The following is a 19,295-nucleotide window of genomic DNA, read 5'->3' as shown; positions in this document are numbered from 1 at the left end:
AACATTCAGTACCGGTATATGGATTTATTACCGTAAGAGACGAGTCACTGACGAGTGACAAACAGACAGGTAAGAAATAACAGCCACTCTTTTCACTTGTATGTTTATACAGAGACCTTAAATCCAAATTTTATCACATCAGGATTTTTTAACTTTTCTTTTAATTTAATCTGCTTAGCAACATAAACAAATATATTCTACTGGTAAATGCTTTTTCTTTCTAAAGGTGTCTGTAATGCAGCTACCTTGAAATATATGTTTGTATCAGCTACACACAAATTACGTTGTTTATGCTTTTTTACTCAAACAATGAACAATCTAAAACCCCCCGATGGCCCACCTCTAAAATCTTCTATTTTCATCACGGTGGCGATTGCTTTTGCTTTCAGTCTGATTTGTACAGCGGAAACACCGTGGCCGCCTGCTCTCTGTGTGTTCACCCAGTCTTCCAGAACGTTTTCAAGCTCGGGCCACCTGCGATGTTTACGTCTAAAAGCTTTTGCTGTCTTTTTGCTTTGGATCAGTTTTTTATGCTGGCGCTCCCACCTTCTCGCCATTGATTACCGTAATGTATGCCAAGATTACGCGCAGCAGCTCGATTTCCTTCTTCAACCGCCAGAGTGATCGCTTTTAACTTAAAAGTCGCATCATATGCTTTTCTTCTCGTATTTTCCATGTTGATGAGGGTTAGTAAAAATGACTGATTCACAATAGTTGTGATAGTGCACCATGAAAAAAAACATAAATAAACCGCACCGTAGAATAAGCCGCAGTGTTTAAAGTGTAGGAAAAAAGTAGCGGCTTATAGTCCGGAAATTATGGTATGTTTGAAGCAAAGAAAATAATTATTATGGACAGTGTTTGTTTTCCAATTTTAACTGACAAAAGAAGTATTTTTTCAGCCACAACTGACATTCAATTAGTTGGCGAATATTAATAGTGTTTTCACTATAAATAGAATTTCACAATTGGAAGCAGAGCTGTCAGAAGTGCACAGGAACAGTCTGAGAAGAAAGGAGAGTTTTTGCATCAGCACGCAAAAGATTTCTCCAAGCAGCAGAGAAGATGTATTTGATCCTCTCTGAATACAAGAACCATTTCTGAAAAAGGAAAACATGTCATCAACAAACATGCTCCCATACAGAACCTCACTCTTGAACAACAAAAAATCTATGCCTCTAATCCAGTTTGGGATTATAGCCACATGGCAACACGAGCATGAACACACATGTGAATTCTAGCACTTTCTATCAGTTACAGGCATCATTTCTTAACTCTGACTACTAGCTGAATGTAGTCAATGTTTCTACCTTGTGTTAACTGATTGTCTGGACCATTTATGATGTAAGATGAAGCACAGGTCTGGAAAGAACCATGCCAAAAAATGAATTGACTGCTACATCATTTAGCAAGCAGCTCCAGTGGATTAGGAAACAGTTCATTCCTCCTTAACTTAATCGTTTATCCACTCAGCCCGCATCATATTTCTGCCTGATTTATATTTATATGTTTTCCATGAATAATCATTCACCCCGCGGCCTATGTTCTGCTTTCTGATTAAAATATGACATTGTGCACCACTTTATTATGTAACACGCTTAAACCTGCACAAGGTTGCATGTAAATGAGAGTGACAACCAAAACCAAAGCTGCTCTGATAAACACTGTTAAACTGGCTGACACTCCTGCAAAATCTCAGTGATGCAATAATGCTGGCAGATAAACAACAAGGGAGCAAAGCAAATTATCCAGTTGAATTTCAACATGAAAAAGAGAGATAATCTTCAAAAAGGTTGGATGAGACAGTTGCAGATGTCAGATGCATGTGCACGCTCGCAAATGTGGCACGTCTGTGTGTCTTCTAATAAGAATGTGCAAAGCTGAACATGTGGGGGGCCACAGAAGTCACTAAAACTGCTGTTTTCTGATTGGCTGCTGCCTACACACACATACATACACACTCAATATGCACCCTGCTGGCACTGAAATGTGTGAGGCAGAGAGAGGGGGGAGGGAGTCAGGGGATATAAAGGAGAGAGATGGGATAATGTAAGAACCACAGTGGTGTGTCAGAGTAGAACCAGCTTCCATCACACCAGTGAAACCAGTGACCCTAGCCGGAGCTTGGAGGTAAGACTATTTCTTCTCTTTTATATTCTGCTATTTATAATTTACAACCAGCAAGCATACTGTTATGCTTGATGTGTTAGTGGTGCACAGTTTCTGAAAATGGCTCAAAATATGGAGAATTTCATATTACCAGTGATCTGCTGTTGCTGCTGCTGCTGCTGCTACTACTACTACTACTACTACTACTACTACTACTACTACTACTACTACAACTACCGCTGTTGCTGCTGCTGGCTAAAATGAAAAGGATTTTTAAATGTTCAAATGATTTAGATGATAAACTATATGAACTAAATCACTCAAGACAATACATTGGTCAGAGGACATGAGTCCCTGGTTAGACTACTATAATTAACATGTATTCTGGGAAATGTAGGAATTTCAGAGTGGAGGTGGTCCTTGACTATAAGTCATCTGGAAATTTGGGAACATTGTAGGTGTGGATTATATTTGCACAACAAAAGAAAAAAAAAGGACCGAAATGTTCATTGAATTTTATTGAGTATTTTAGCATTGTTCAAATACTATGACATTTATGTTGGCTGGTTGGTTGGTTGGTTGGTTGGATGGATGGATGGATGGATGGATGGATGGATGGATGGATGGATGGATGGATGGATGGATGGATGGATGGATGGATGGATGGATGGATGGATGGATGGATGGATGGATGGATGGATGGATGGACGGACGGACAATTACCTTAGTGATAGATATAATATAAACATTTTCAGATCTTGAGCCACTCATCTATCTTGACTTCTGTAGAATTTTCTGTGATCTAAAATTAATGTAACTAGATTGTCCAGATTGTCTCTTTCAGCATAGAGGTTATTTAATTGATCCATGACTGTGTCATACAGGAAACACGTTGATGTTAACACAGTTTGAAGGGGGAGGAAGGCAACGAGTTTTGACGTGCCAGCGGCATCGTCTGGCTGTGACCTTATCTTTCATCGTGTCAACGGAAACGCCTGTTATGATTTACACAGCTGAATGACTGTACTGCTGGACGGTAACAGCCAGTTGTCTTTTTACAACATCAAATGAAAAAGAAATTAAATTGATGGAGCAGTAGACACCCTGGCACTTCATAAATGTCAGGATTGGCTCAACATGAATGAACAAACGAACAAACAAATGAATGAATTAATTAAGTCATTTTATTATCTTAATTTGGTCATTGGTGACTCTACAGTATACTGCATTATGGCCTTATTCATGATAACCAGCACTGCTGCTGCTGTTGATCTTTACTCCTTTTTCCTGAAACCATGCAGGATTGTTTTCCTCACCTGGGAGTCAGTCTTCATCACACTGAACACACTGTTGGGTTATTAAATTGCTCCATTAAACTTTCCTTTCTTGAATCCTTTAAATAAATCTATTTGCTATCAGCAGTCCAGAGATGTTTCCCTGAGTAGAGAAAGGCTCTTCTTTAATGTCCTGCACCAGGATGCCCGCAGATCTTACTGGCCTTTAACTGGAACATTTTAAAATATGCTGGGATGCACGCACGCACACACTCAGATTATTTCATTAGATTGTTATGGCAGCTCAGTATTGAAGTCTGCTTACTGATTCACTCCTTGGTTGCCATCTGTCAATATCTGCTCTGCCTGCGCAGATTATTTGCTCTTATAGTGATGCTTAATCCCTCATTTGTGCTCACTTTGACCAAGTGGAATATTATTGTTAACTTCATCATGTAACTCATCTACAGAAGCCAAGTTTAGACTGTCCCTGTTCTCCTGATTCACCATCATCACCATTTGAACTGAAAAATCACTTTAACTATATGAAAATGTGATTGATTCCTGGCCTTAATCGTTGACAGACTGCTTGTTAGACCTTAACGTCACTCAAGGTTGAAACCTTTGAAATGGGTGATCAGATACATAAACCCCGCTGGTTCAGGACAGGAGATTAGGGAGGTGAGCCAGAGCAGACAGGACAGAATGAGATGGAAGCAAAGCAGAGGGTTGACCTCTAGATAAAAAATCATTATTCAGCTGCCCCTGAACTAGACTGCTGATGTAATGACTGGCTTTAATCTGGCAACAATCTGCTGTTAACTCTTACAACTGAATGAAGCCTTGTGATGAACTGAATAGTTGATGAACTGAATAGCAGCCTGGTCCTGCTCAAGGTTTCTTCATGTTAAAGGGGAGTTTTTCCTTGCCGCTGTTCCTTGTTAGGGGTCAGGCCCTTAGATTCTGTAAAGTGCCTAGAGACAATTGTGATTGTAACAAATGCTATATTGATTGATAGATTGATTAAATGCACTTCAGGATAATGCTGCACAAAGCTGAACCGCTTTATTGAAACCTGGTATAAACCTTGTTATTTTAATAGGGAACTTTACAATGTGGAAAAGAGAATGTAATTTTAGAATTCATGTGGATGGGATGAGAAAAACTTCCATTGTCTCTAAAACATTTCTATATATTAATTTTAGATCGATGTTGATGAGTCTGTTGCATTACCATAACTGGTCCAGTGATTGAAGTTATGTCCCCAAAGATCTAACCCAGTAAAATTAATAGCTGCACACGTTGAGAGAGAGGGAGGAAGAGCGAGAGAGAGAACGAGAGAGAGAGAGGTTCATGTTCTGTCAATACAGGTTTGTCTTTTCTGCTCTAATTCACCAGCAGCTGAACAACACGCATCGATACTCTCTCCCTCTCTCTTTCCACCACACACATATTCTCGCGCCGCAGCCGCCAGCTTTGCATGCGTCCCTCCTCGCGCCAGCGGGTGGCCGCTTGGCTCCTTGGGCTGCCATTGGGTAGAGGCAGGGAGGAATGCGCGCGGCGCGGTCGCCTGGAGATGATCTCGTTTTGGTTGCTGTGCTGGAAGCTGTTGGTAGGTAAATAAAAGAAGCAACAACCTTTAAAATAGACCATAGCGATCTTCCTTTTTGTTCACTGAGGTCTAATCGCCATCCTCCTCCTCCTCCTCCTCCTCCTCCTCTCTCTGCTCTCCTCCTTTCTCTGCTCTCCTCCTCCTCCTTCTCCTCGTGTGATGGAGTGAGATTTGGGAATGTTTTTTGATTTGGCAGTATTCAGACTCTCGTGCCCAGGCTTTGGCTTAGCTCGAGCTGCCATCAAATCCAGTTTTTCCTGGCTTATATGTCCGCGCTTATCTGTCACGATTCTGATGCTTTGTCTTATGTAACACAGTTGATTCTGCTGTCACCTGCCAGAAGTGGCTCTTCTCATTACAACCTTCATATTAGAGATATGTTATAAGATAGCACATAGCTGACAGGCCAATGTAGAAATCCACATTCTACATTTACTGCTGCTGACACACTTTTTTGTTGATGCATGATGCTTAATTCTGTGCTGTAATCCCCCAACACACGAACACACATACGCACACACACATTTACACTGCATCTCTTTAAAATTATGTTTTTTATTGCCAATAAAATAATCGATTTTAGAAACATTTTTTAATTTGAAATATTGATACCTATGTACTGAATTCAGCTGAAGAGGAAATTGAACCTGGGTGCAATAGTCAGTGAGGTCAGACACGACTGCAATATTCTGAAAGGTCGCTGGTTCAAATCCAGGCAGACAAAGATTGATAGGATGGATTAGAGCTAAGAGCTGTGCCATAACTAATAGCTCTCCAGTCTGTTCCCAGATGTTGGGACACAAATTTTGTTTCAATGGTCACAGAAGTGCACAATTCTCATACGCCCTCAAATGAAAAAAAAAACCCAAAACATATATTTAATGTTGGTCTTCTTAGAATTGTAGTCACATTACAAAAGTAGTGATCTTTACTACAAATAGACATCTGCACAAGCAAGATGTTGTTATCAATCCCAACTGTTTACTGTGTTGTTGTTGTGTTTCCTGTTAAACATGTGAACCCACATTCTGAGGCATCATTGCTACAATGTGCCGTGGATGTGATTTACAGATGAGGAAATAAGACAACTACTTTGCTTGTGTAGACAGCCATCCAAAGATAATGTATTTTGAACAGCATCATGCCTTATCCTATATTATTCATACTCATAAATCTGGGTGTTTGTTAGCTCAAATCTTTCATGGAGCTGTCTGGCTGTGTGGATGAGGGTGCTGCGTGTCCTATTAATCACAATAATTCACTGTCCAGCAGGTTTCAAATCAAATCAATCTTTATTTATATAGCATCTTTTACAATCAAAATTGTTTCAAGGCACTTTCCAGAATCCCAGGGCCTAACCCCAGACAAGCAACAGTGGCAAGGAAAAACTCCCCTTTAACAGGAAGAAACCTTGAGCAGGACCAGGCTCATGTAGGGGGACCCTCCTGATGATGGCTGGCTGGGTAGAGAGAGAGGAGAGGAGAGGAGGAGAGGAGAGGAGAGGAGAGGAGAGGAGAGGAGAGAGGAGAGGAGAGGAGAGGAGAGGAGAGGAGGAGAGGAGAGGAAACCATGACCCAGTGGGGTGACAGAGGCCAGTCAGGTGATCATGTTTCTGGACCCCGGCAGCCTTGGCCTATAGCAGCATAGCTAAGATGTTAACCTAATGATTAGACGACCCCCAAGTATGATAATTTGTCTGTCTAGGATAGTAACTGCAACTACAGAATTAATGACAATAAGCTTTTTCAAAGAGGAAGGTTTTAAGTCTAATCTTAAAAGTAGAGATGGAGTCAGCCTCCCGTACCTGGACAGGGAGCTGGTTCCACAGCAGGGGGGCCTGGTAGCTAAATGCTCGGCCCCCCATTCTACTCCTAGAGACTCTGGGAACCACAAGTAGACCAGCATTCTGAGAGCGGAGCAGTCTATTGGGCTGGTAAGGTGTCACTAGCTCCTCCAGGTAGGATGGAGCTTGGCCTCTGAGGACCTTGTAGGTCAAAAGAAGGGTTTTAAAAATTATTCTAAATTTAACGGGCAGCCAATGAAGAGATGCCAGTACAGGAGTATCTTTGATCTTTTTGATGTTCCTCAAGTGAAAAAAGGCACTTCTAGAGGCTGTTTTAATTTGTGAGTTGAAGGAGAGATTTTGGTCAAAAGTTACTCCTAGATTCCTAACAGAGAGACTAGATGTTAATGAGATACCATCTAGAGTGATCATGTGATCTAATCTATGCCTGAGAGGTTCAGGACGAAACACCATGACCTCAGTTTTTCCTGAGTTAAGGAGGAGGACATTTGAAGACATCCAGGACTTCATGTCTTTAAAACAGGTCTGAAGCTTCACTAACTTCTCTGTCTCCCCTTGTTTCATGGATAAATAAAGCTGAGTGTCATCAGCACAACAATGAACATTTATCCCATGCTACTGAATAATATTCCCTAAGGGAAGCATGTAGAAGGTGAAAAGGATTGGTCCAAGTACAGAACCTTGAGGAACTCCATGGCTAACCCTACTGTATGAGGAGGGAACACCATGGACATGAGCAAACTGGTATCTATCAGATAAATATGATCTAAACCAGTCTAGTGCTGTCCCTTTAATCCCAATCACATGTTCCAGTCTATGTAACAGGATGCTGTGATCAACTGTATCAAAAGCAGCACTGAGGTCCAGCAGAACCAGCATAGAGACCAGTCCATGATAATATATATATATATAGTTTAGGCTTTGTAGTTATGAGTACCTAATTGTTACTGTCATTGTCACCCTATATCAAACTTTGCTTAGGTAGATGAGGGTGTGTTTTCACCTTTAATGGGTAATCATTTATTTTTGTTTGATGCCCACCTTGCACATATTGTGGATTCATATATATTACAGTTGCTGTAGTTTTTTCTATTTATCATGGACCACTTCCAGGGATGTATCGCCTCTGACCTTGCGCCCTGGGTCCCCCCTTGCCGTAACATTTGTGTTGAGTCAGTCAAGTTGTTTCTTAGCCAACTTCATCATCGGATGGAACCCCTCTCTCGAGGGTCACTGGTGTCATAGCATTCTAGCTCTTAATCTGGTCTCTTCAAGTGCATCTCAAGTTTGTTACGGTAGCCCATTTCTGAGCAGGTTGGAATGATCCCTTACCAACTGGGAGGCTTGTTGACTTGAGTGTTCTGTTCCGTATGACTCGCAATCATCATCTTTATGAGACTTGAATTGGTGCTATAGTAGCATTAAGAGTATGGTTCTTCCAATCTAGTTTTCTTTCTCTAAAAAATAAACACTCTCTTGCAATACAGATCCAAGAAAGTTTGCTTGAGCATTAGGATATAAATGCCAGATCTTAACAGTCTAAGCATTTCTGGTCACTGGCCAGACAAAAAGAAATACTATTCAAAACATCAGGTTTCTTCTTCACATTTAAATATTAAGAAATCCATCAGCTTTACTGCTATTATTATTTGCAATGTGGCAATGCAAGCACTAATTCGGATGTTCTACCACCACTATACCGATGAGAAAGTAGGACCAAATCTAACAAATTAAGCAATGCAACTGTGTCTCAGCAAACTTTATCCGGTCAGAGGGCATCAGCAAGACAGTGTTTATTTAGTATTGGATCGGATCAGGAGCAAAAATCCTGGACTAAGACAACCTTAGGGAGTACATCAGAAAGGTGATGGAGACAAGCTGCTAAGTGAATACCCCAGGCAGCAGAAACCAGACTGAAAAGAACAGCTGGAACCATCACGGGAAGACAAGCTGCTACTTGGCATGTCGCACTGGCAAACTGAGGAAGTGCCTTCTATCAGGAAATCCCACCAGTGGCTGGAAAACTCTGGAATGAAAAACAGCACAAAGGAACTGATCATGGCAGCACAAAAACAATCTCTGAGCATAAGAGCAATAGAATCCTGGTTCTATCACAACAGGTAAGATACAAGGTGCAGAATGTGGAAAGAAGGAGTCCTAAATGACGGCAAGATCAGGAAGAAGGAGCACAAGAAATTGGAGAAATACTAGGCTTTGAGAGAGGAGTTATAGAGGATGTGGAGCGGGATCACTGGGCTAAGACCCCTACCGGAGGAGTGGCTCCAGCAGATCCCAGGATCTGAAGCTCCCAGGCCAACAGGCCATTAATTAAGTCTACAACTGAAAAGTTGACAATCGCAAATACTATTGGATAGCCAAGGACTGATCAATATATTCAAGGACTTGGGCCTCAAAGAAGTTTTGAAAGTGGCAACTCTCAATACGTCCTTCAAGCCACTGTCAAGAGGCACATATAACTGATAACTGAAATCCGCAAACTTTATGATGTTTAACAGCAAATGAGGGAAGAGGATTCACTGTAATGAAGACAGAGGAACAACACTGCAGAGGCATGTGCAGAATAATTTCAAACAATGGAGGGCATTTGGTGAGAACATCCCAACTATTGGAAGCTGTATCTCTGTACACATCAGTGAGTCACTAAATGTTAAACAGCACTTGCTGTGGTATTTCTAAAATATGTGATTGTGGATGCAATTAACTTGAGGAGAAGAGGTGTCTGCTAGGCTAATGCTTCTCTTCTGCTGCACTCTGCATCTCATTGTGCTCTAGGTTTAGCCAATCTGTGTTGAGTAATCCTTAAGCCCCACTCAGGGCTTTTTTTTTCCAGATCCACTTTAAGTACCTACTCTGGAGCAAGGACTTAGTTTTAGGGAGTTTCCTGTAGTGGAGGTTCCTGCAGTGGAGACACCCACCAATGGAGACACCCACCAATACCCCAAAGTTCCTACAGTGGGACTGCATCTACAGCTTTGCGCAGGTGCAAAGCCAGGTTCGATAGATATGGCGGACTGCCTCATGCAATGAGTCCTCCATGCTGCTCATTCAGGAGCCTATGACATGGCTGGCACTGCATGCATTCATGCATGCATTTTCTCAGTCACAGCCCACATTGTTCAGAAGATACAGTCAGCTTTATATTCAGGAATATAATTATATTTAATTTAACTCAGCTATCCTTAGCAACTGACGAACAGGTAAAGGGGGTGTGAGGAACTGTTTGAATTGTGTGTTTTTAGTTAAAAAACCAAACAAAAAAACATTCCATTAATCTATCCTGTAGTTGCTAAAAAGAAAATCCTAAATCGATTTGAATGTTATCTTTATGTTTTTAAAAATACATATGTAAATAACATATTTTCATTCTGAAGAAAAAGACTGAGTTTATTAAATTTGTGATATAAATAAAAAACAAATATTATATTTGCCTCAGGTCATTTGTTTTTCTGTTCTTGCAACAATATGGCCCAGAGGGAATATATGACTTTTTCTCCACTCATATTTAGGATTAATTGTAAATAATTCACAGCTAGCCTCTGAATAATTAGATTGAAGATTTTCATCGTTTGACAACCCTTATATGTATATATTATAGTGTTCCACAGTGGCTGTGTTGGGGCATGTTTGCACTTGTGTTCTGTTGTTGATTGGGTTCTATTTGATGAGTTAATTGGGTCATGTGAGCCAGTATTGTCATTTTGTGTGTTTTTGTGTGTTAAGCCAGACAGCTGTTTACTGGGGAGGGAACTCTGCCAGAGTTTGAAAAAAAAATTGGAGTGTTTTAAAATTTGTCAACCTTGTTGTAAGTTGTGACCTAAAGGGGGTGTTGAAATGCAGAATGTCTCTTACAAATCTTGAATCCAACACAAAATCTTGGAATTTTTTATCTTTTATCTGAGTAATTTTTTAACCAAGGTTAAAACAATTCCACTTGAAAGGTGTCATAAAGTCCAAATGGTTAGAAACAAACAACTTAGATGCAGCATTTATCAGCACTGATGATTAAAAGTTGTTCAGTTATTAAATGTTAACTCACTCAGATCTGCACTGAAATGATAAACCAGGGCTGTTTTTGATATCACAAAGCATTTAAACAATATACATAAATCACTTTCTATTTTTTTTAATTTTTGGTAGGCTGTACTGCACTCTTGCCTCTAATGTTGTGTTCTGAGTGACAGTATTAAAAACAAAACCTTTTAAATAATTGTTAAATGTTAGTGAAGGACATGTGCATGTACTACAGAAATTATATATTTGAGATTTTGGAAGTTGAGGGTTATTAGTTCAAATCAATTTTGCCACACTGGCTTTAGCAGAGAGTAGCCTGTTCTGTTTACATACCGGTATATTTTGTTAAATGTTCCAAGGTTGTGGCTTGCACCACTGTTTTTAGAGATTCTCTGTTTGTGTTCAGAAATTATTAAGAAAACACCTTTAATACTGTTGGTGTTAAAGCATAAATTTTCTCGTGACACAACAAGTTAGCTGAGATATAGATATAGATAGATATAGATGCTTTTTAATGTGAGATCAGAGTGCTGCCTTTACGGAACAGAAACACAAATCACCGAGCTCTGCTTCTATACTTAGATTTGCCATAGCAACATCTTGCAGCTGTCATCAGCACATGCTGTAAAAACAGACCATAATAGTCCTCTAACCCACTCACAGCCAACGCATTGTTGCCATGGTAGTGATATGAAGGCTTGGCCCTGCGTATAGAACATGAAATATTTACGGGCCATATATGCTCACTTAAAGGAATATTCTCTGTGTGACTGTTTCAGGCTGCTTTTGTTAATGTGTCATCAACCCATGTTTGATTCAAGAAATATAAAGTAATACACAAATCATGGCAAACATCCCATCAGGACAGATTCCTCACAGTTCCAGCCAGATTATTTCATATTCATACCACTAGTGGTGCTAGGATTTGTATTCTTGGTGGGCCTCTTGTAAATAGATTTTTTTTAAAAAGGTCCCCCCTTCATCTTCATTTCTGCATTTTACTGTGCTTCATTTTTCCCTCCGGATAATGTGCACACAGACAGCCAGGCACTAGCATTAAAGTTAGCCTACTGTTACATGCTTTGCTGGTGTGAGGGGGTGGCTACGGAAGGTCTTGATGGGGAGAGGGTGGTGGAGCCAAAAGGTAACTCATTACTTGTGACGTTACTTAAAATGGCAGGAGCTTCCTCCTCCTGCTCCTCGGAGCATTTCTTTGTGAATTCAAATGAATCCAAGCTGCTTTGCTTTTCACGTTGATGTTTCATAATAGCTACCATTTGTGTCCGTCTTAATGGGCTAGCTTGAAAAGCTTGTGTGCCAACGTCAGTCATTTCATTGGATCACTTGCTGGTCATGATGCAGCCTGTGAGCTAGTACACATGTGGGGTGGAGGCTGCTGACTGGCTGAGAAACTCTGTCAAAGCTTTCCACGGGCTGCTTATTGGATGTAATAATGCTTAGTATGAACGCACCCACTACTCACTATGGGCCTGTTTTACTATGGGTGGGGCTGGGGCACAATAGTAGTGCCTTGGGAGGGGTTCATATGTTCTCATTTGGAACCTGCTGAAGATCTTCCAGCTGAGGGAACCCCTAGAATCATACATCCAACGCAGCTAATTTTGACCTTTTAACATTTTGCATACTACATCTTTCTTTAAAGATAAGATTACAATATTTACATAATATTCCTGTTAAATGGCATTTTCAGGTTATGGTTTGTTTGTGCCCACAGAGAGCTACAGCAGGGTTAAGAAGACCAGCAGCTGAACTAACAGACGGTAACCAAGGAAACCTTTCTGCCAGCAACAGTAACCCTGTGAACGACACTTCAAATCCAGTACAGCAGATGGATCCCGTTGCCATGGAGATTAGCTCATCCCCACCAATGACAGACCTGGAAAGAGAAAACATTGTTAGCTGGCACAGTGAAGAAGTCCAAGAACTCCATTACCCAGAGGATCCAGAGATGCAGCAGCCAATAAAAGACCAGCAGGAGGAAGAGGAGGCTGAAGCTGATGGAGAAGAGTGTGACTATCTTGTTTTTGAGATTGGAGCAAAGGAAGAAAGGGACAGTGATGGGGAAGAGATGGAAAGAGAAGCACAGGAGGAAGGTGATAAAGATACAGGAAGAAGGGGAGATGTAGACAGACAAAATGAGGCAGAAAGAGAGAACATTGTAGATCTAAGCTATACATGTGAAGGAAAAGAAGAGGATGGAGAGATGATGGGAACAGTAGAAGCTGATGCTGGGGCAGAGCCACTTATCCCCTCTAATGGGCCTTCAACCCCCTCACCTCCGGAACAGCTGATGGAAACTAGAATTTCAGAGAATCTAAAGGTCACAGACCAAGACGACCTTGGCGACTGCCTCCAGGCCGAGCTTGCTGTTGTGTACTCGGACAGTGACACAGGGGACGACCAGTGGGCTTCCTTTACTGCCTGTGATGTCTTACACCAGAATGATGGAGCTGTAGAACTTTCTGACATCATTTGTGATGGAGAGAACAGAGAAGAGGGAGGAAGAAGAGAGGACAAGGAAAGAGACGAGACAGAGGAGCAAAAAGAGGAGGAAGTTGAGAGGAGTTGCAGAGAGGACGATTTTGATGATCAGATGACATCGAGGACGGGCGTGCTCATGAGATCGCCTTCATTTAGCTCGACAGCCAGTTCTACAGACCCTGACAAGAGGGTAAGACCTTGGACAGGCTGGTTCAGTCTGGCACAAACTCTCATTGTTATATTTTTCTTAAACTGAAAGAACATTTCAGAACATGATAGTGCTGCAAGCAGTAAAGCTGCTGGATTTCTTAATGAGGTATGACCTGATCCAATTCAGTCACATCATGACAGACAAGTATCGAAAACCTAGACGAAAATACAAAGAACCTTATATTGTTGTGTATGTGCTGTGAGTGTCAATGGTACATGTTGACAGCAGGTAAATATAGAATTTTTGTTCAAACTGAGGCTGCTGAACCAGAGGTAGTCAAGGCACCTCATTACCTATTTAATGATTTTTTTTTTTTTGCTTTAACATCAGATCCCTGTAGATTTCTGTGTCCAACAAGACACCCTCAGTGAGAACGTCTCCACTGAGCACGTGGACTTTCTCTTGGCCCGCCAACAATGGAGGAAAATGGAGGAGGAGGTTCGAGGACATCCCATCCCTAAACCAGGCCTGAGAGCTCAGGGGAGCTTCCAGGGCACCCACTCTACATTGTACCCACCGACCCGCAGTCCCCGGCTGAAACACAGGTAGGAACACTTTTTCTCTCTTAAATGATGCTAACGTCCTTGATGAAAGGCCAGCTCTACCCACACATTCAATTTTAAAATGGTTAAAGTGGGTGGAGTGACAGGGGCAGTGATGTGGGCAGCTGATGAATGACAAACCACTTTAGAAAAATACAGAAAGAAAGAAAACCCAGACTGAAGACAGGTATAGCAGCTATAACCCTCATCAGTTGATCTTTGCAGATCCAGTTCCAGACTCACCACACTTTGTTCTTTACAGCAGAGGTGTGATTAGTGTGTGGGTGGACAGAGAATGGTTCACCCACACACATTACCATGAATGCAATAGCTGGGTCTGTGTGTGTGTGTGTGTGTGTGTGTGTGTGTGTGTGTGTGTGTTGTGTGTGTGTGTGTTGTGTGTGTGTGTGTGAGGGGGGACAGACAGACAGACAGACAGACAGACAGACAGACAGACAGACAGATAGACAGATAGATAGATAGATAGATAGATAGATAGATAGATAGATAGATAGATAGATAGATAGATAGATAGATAGATAGATAGATAGATATTTCCCAAACCCCCCAATGTTCAGCTGAATATATATATCAAAATTTCTCATTTCTTCTGAAAGGGAGATCCATTCACCAATTCCTAAGGAGCCCCCACTCTCATCCACCATGTCCCCCAGCTCTGAGGACTCAGGTCTGGATGACCTGTCATACCGAAGCCCCCTGGAGGAGCCGGAGACAGCAGTAGAGAGAGAGATCCGGCTGACTTTAGAGAGAGAGGCGCGACACCGCAGGGAGAGAGGGATAGTGGCACAAGGCCTAACTATTCCCAGGTAACAACATGCAGAAAAGGTAATCTGTCTTTTTAGAGGCTTGTCCAGCAGTAAATTGGACACTGAGACAGTGGACAGTATTTTCCATTCAGTAGATTTACGTGGAGGTGAAGATTTAACAATGAAAAAGCAGCTTCTGTTTGCAGAAAGCATTTGTTGAACAACATACAAAACTCTTTAGAGTCAGGAAGATTAGAAGTGAGCTACATTTCCGAGAGATTAGGGAACTGCGATCTCTTATTTTACACGAGTCTCAAATAGTCTATTTATTTTCAGAGGGCCTCTAAAAACATTGTTACCTTTTCCCACTTGTAACTATCTGTAACAATGTAACTATCTGAGAAAATGGGGTTCTTCTAACTGACCCCAGCTGAGTGATAAATGTGTCCAGCGCAGCGTATGATTGGCAGTCAGACAACCTGTCAATCAAAAATGGGTTTGATCTCGTGCACAACAGTGTAGTAAAAAAGTGGACCAAGATCCAAAATGAAAACTTATTTGATGTTTATCCATGTTCAGGCCCTCCACCCTGCAGACCGGACGAGCTCCTCCCAGACCTCCAGCCTGTCGTACCCCATCTTTATCTGTCTCCCCGTCCCCTTCCTCCTCTTCTCCTCTTCCCAGATCTGTGTACCACGAGATGACAGCCAACAATGTCATTATTCTGGAGCCCGACTGCTCTGCCTCCACTTCCAGGAACCGCATGCTTTCCACTGCTGGGGGCCCATTAAGCCTGGACACTGTGTCATCTGCCAATGTCATTGTTGTGGAAACCTCCAATCTGATCATTCGCAGCGCTTCAGAATTCTGTCTAAGCTCTGCTCCCGTGTCCATTGAAGCCCAGGAAAGCACTTTCACATCAAACCCATTTTTCAAGCTGCGATCTCTTAGTAGCCAGTCTCTGGTAGAGCAAGAGATTCGGGTAGTAAGGCAGAGGGAAGAGGAGTGGAAGAGGCAGAGGGAGGAGATGTGGAGACGGAGGAGGGAGGATGAGTGGAGGAGAGGAAAAGAGAGGTATGATACCGTGTTGGTGTCTCCTAGCCTGAGTGATGCCGTCAGTTTCAATGGTAGGTACAGTCTCCTGGACTTTTTTTCCCAGATCAAAAACCAAAAAGAATATTACAACTTGCTAAATTATTATAAACTATTTTCTCAAGATGTTCGATTAACCGATCACACACTTTTGTGTTGAAGTTTATTAAAGCACAAACCACGCCACTTTTAATATAAGTCAAAAGCTGCATTTTTTATATGAACCACCAGGGGGAAATGTTAGTTCACTTCCTGTGGACACTAAACAGTATGAAATGTTCTTTTTTCAGTGCCAGAGGTTCCAGACAGATGTGTCTCCTCTCCATCATCCCCCTCTAGGACCCGAAAAATAGAACGATCCAGTTTGTCGTGTGACCATAAGGTTAGCAGCCACGTGTGCAGCAATTATACTCATATTAGGAACAGTATCAAATGCATTGGCTCATTAAGTCACTCATTCATTTATGTATTTATTTAGAACATTAAATCTCTGTAGTGTTCCTGTTGCATAACAATTCATCCATTTTCTCTTATCAATTATTAGTTATTTTTTTTACAATTTGTTAATCAGCTGCACTGGTATATCTTTATCCTTTAATTAACAACCATTAACAATTTCACAAACTACACTCATCATTCTATTTTTAATTGACTCATCACTTCCATCCATCCATCCATCCATCCATCTATCCATCCATCCATCCATCCATCCATCCTGTTATTCATTCTGTCCTCCTTCCGTCCATCTCTTTGTCCTCTCCAACCGTTTACTCCAGTGGTTCAGCTGAATCTTCCTTCCCTGCAGTTTCCCCTGTCCCTCTCCTCAGTGCCACAGCGACAGAACGCCATGGCACAGCGATGGGAGGCCTCCCTTTTAGCCAACCAGAAAAAAGAATGACCAGTGGCGCTGCTCATCATCAGTAAATCTGAAGCCATTTAAAGTCTTAATCTTCCTCCGTTTGATTAGTTCTTGTTCAGCCAGTGACTGCAGCCTGCCTGACGTAGAGAGAACTGTTTTTTAATGCACACTGTTTTCCATGATATTTAAACAGTAGTTTGATCATCCATCTTCCTGCATAATGTCTGGATGACACCATGTAACTGCCTGTCTTGTCACACTATAGATATCTTCTTCATTTATAGATATATGAAAGTTGTGTATGGTCCTTTAATCACTTTTCTGTCTGAGGTGAATCACAATAGAGTGGGTGTAATTACATCACGGTTTAAAATAATTTGTGGAGGCACATTCAGGAATGTAACCTTGAATAACCTTTCATACTCGGTGTCATTTCCTTGATATTCCTGGTATTACTACAATTATTTATTGATATTTATTGAGTTTGTATGATTGTGATGTGATCATTTTTACATTTCTCCGGGCAGTGGCATTTTTAGTTGAATTTTTAGCGAGTGTACAAGGGATGACTGACAGCCTACAGCATTATAAATTGTTGTAGCTATGCACAGACATTTAAAAATAATTTTTAAAAAAACTACTGTGCTTTTCAGTGTGCTAAAGCAGAGCTATAAAGGTTATAAAGAGCCATTGATAGACAGTTTGGATGTACCAGCTTCTCATGGTGGCTTAACTAAAACAGTTGCTTTGGGAATCAAATTTTGTATGGCAAGGTAGGCTCCAGGGCGATGGTTAGCTGGGTAGTAAAAATCATTAATATTTCAGTTCTTGTTGATTTTTTTTTAGTTGTATTGCAGCCTATAGTTGAATGCATTTTAATAAAATTTAGTTTTTAAGTTTAAATTTTGAGTCAGGTTAACATTTGTAGAACTTCAGCTTACATTGTGACCAGCTAGCTTCCTACTCAGCAGCATTTCAAAGCTTCTCCCTTCTCTTTGTTTTGGGATGTTTTGCACATTTCAGCCTCCAAGGTTGAAGTCAGCTGTAACATCAGCAGATGAGAACAGCTTTATAAAAGGAGGAACAACATGCCATCATGTTATGCTGTTAAAAACAAAGGTTTGTAAAAAAAAAAAAAAAAAAAAATCCTGCCTATGGCTCTATATGCTTAGAATCTGAAGAATTTTAAAACAATCACATATTCTACTCCTAAAGTAAAGATTTCTCTATATTTATATGTACTGTCTTGATTCCTATAAAGAGATTTGTTGTAATGTAATGCCTATATTTATGAACCAAGCATTGCTTCAAAATCCTTCTAAAGGCTTCTTGGCAAAAGATCTATGTTATATTATGTTTTTAGGTGACAATGTCTGTGTGACTGTGTGCACGTATGCGTGCGAGCATTTCTTCTGAATTTCACACCCTTCATATTTAAGCTTGTCACAGCTTTGTTGGTCTTTGTTGGTCTCAGATCCACCCTAATAGCTAAAGTGACTGACTGTCATCAATAAACATTAATAGCTTAATTAATGTTCAACAGCCTGTTAGAAGAATCTGGGTTTCCTTACAAAATGGTGCATGACACCATTTTATGTTTTGGAGTTAGCAATAAATCGATGCTTCCCCAGAGGATAATTGTGAGTTTACATTTTACACAGAACAGAACTTCTCTTGCTTGGAAGACATCAATATACAGAAAGCACTGGTCAGAGACACGTTACAGTAAGAGCGCCACCTGGTGGCCAATGCTAATGCTATAAATCTGCTGAGCTGCAGTTTAGGGGCTATTGTGCTGACAGGTAGGATTTGTCCTTGCTTGCTGCGCGAAACCTTTTTGAAATCATTCTTTTGTTGGGCATGACGGATATGCTGCTCCAACGCTGGAGTATCTTGCCAATCATATGATCACCATGTTTTAAGGGATCAAAGTCTAGACAAAGACTATGTAACAGTTTTGCAAAGAGCAGATCTTGATCCTGGACCAACTCATTTCCAAGCAGCTGTTGGATATTTGACTCAGTCATTAAGTCAGACTTTCTGTCAGTAATTTTATGTTTTAAAAGGCAACAAACAACCTGAGGGGACAAGCAAAGCTTTTAGTCTCTGAAAGTTTCTCCTGGGAAGCATTATTGTTTGAACTGTTTTTGGTTTACTAAAAAGAGGAAACTGAAATGTTCGCAAGAATAAAAGAATAAAACATTGAGACAGTTATGTCCACTCACACATTATGAGCCTGTCTGCAGAAAAGGTACCTGGTACTGCTAAAGAATGTACTGCATTCAGATTAACGGTCAGTTTGCAAACATGTAGAGAATTGAGCTTAAATCTGAAACTTTGGAATGAATGCTAGAATGTTCCTCCTCACTTCTGTCATCTCTTCTCTTTAGGACTGATTTGCCTTTAACACTCTGCCATTTAGCACCGCCAAATGCTTACATCTGCAATAAAAGTGTGTGACGCCTGAACATTGTGATTTTTAATTGTCTAC

General features: G+C 41.0%; 1 protein-coding gene across 6 annotated transcripts; it reads left to right on the top strand.

The window, feature by feature from the left end:
• The first annotated feature begins 1,984 nt into the window (after nt 1-1,984).
• si:ch211-153l6.6 (uncharacterized) lies at nt 1,985-19,272 on the top strand. Of its 6 annotated transcripts, none has more exons than XM_057056632.1 (7): nt 1,985-2,130; nt 12,567-13,523; nt 13,875-14,089; nt 14,704-14,913; nt 15,433-15,980; nt 16,236-16,327; nt 16,751-19,272. In XM_057056632.1, the coding sequence occupies exons 2-7, from the start codon at nt 12,681-12,683 to the stop codon at nt 16,841-16,843; spliced, it is 2,001 nt and encodes a 666-aa protein (XP_056912612.1). In that variant the 5' UTR covers nt 1,985-2,130; nt 12,567-12,680; the 3' UTR covers nt 16,844-19,272. The 6 variants fall into 6 exon arrangements, with proteins under 6 accessions (XP_056912612.1, XP_056912610.1, XP_056912608.1 ...); XM_057056630.1 differs by lacking the exon at nt 1,985-2,130 and adding an exon at nt 4,762-4,995 and having other exon boundaries at nt 15,538-15,980; XM_057056628.1 differs by lacking the exon at nt 1,985-2,130 and adding an exon at nt 4,763-4,995 and having other exon boundaries at nt 14,761-14,913.
• Nucleotides 19,273-19,295: the final 23 nt, after the last annotated feature.

Source organism: Takifugu flavidus, chromosome 15 (assembly GCF_003711565.1).
Source record: "Takifugu flavidus isolate HTHZ2018 chromosome 15, ASM371156v2, whole genome shotgun sequence".
In the NCBI taxonomy this organism is placed as follows: domain Eukaryota; kingdom Metazoa; phylum Chordata; class Actinopteri; order Tetraodontiformes; family Tetraodontidae; genus Takifugu; species Takifugu flavidus.
The sequence above is the reverse complement of the archived record's forward strand: the minus strand, read 5'-3'. Positions and strand labels throughout refer to the sequence as shown.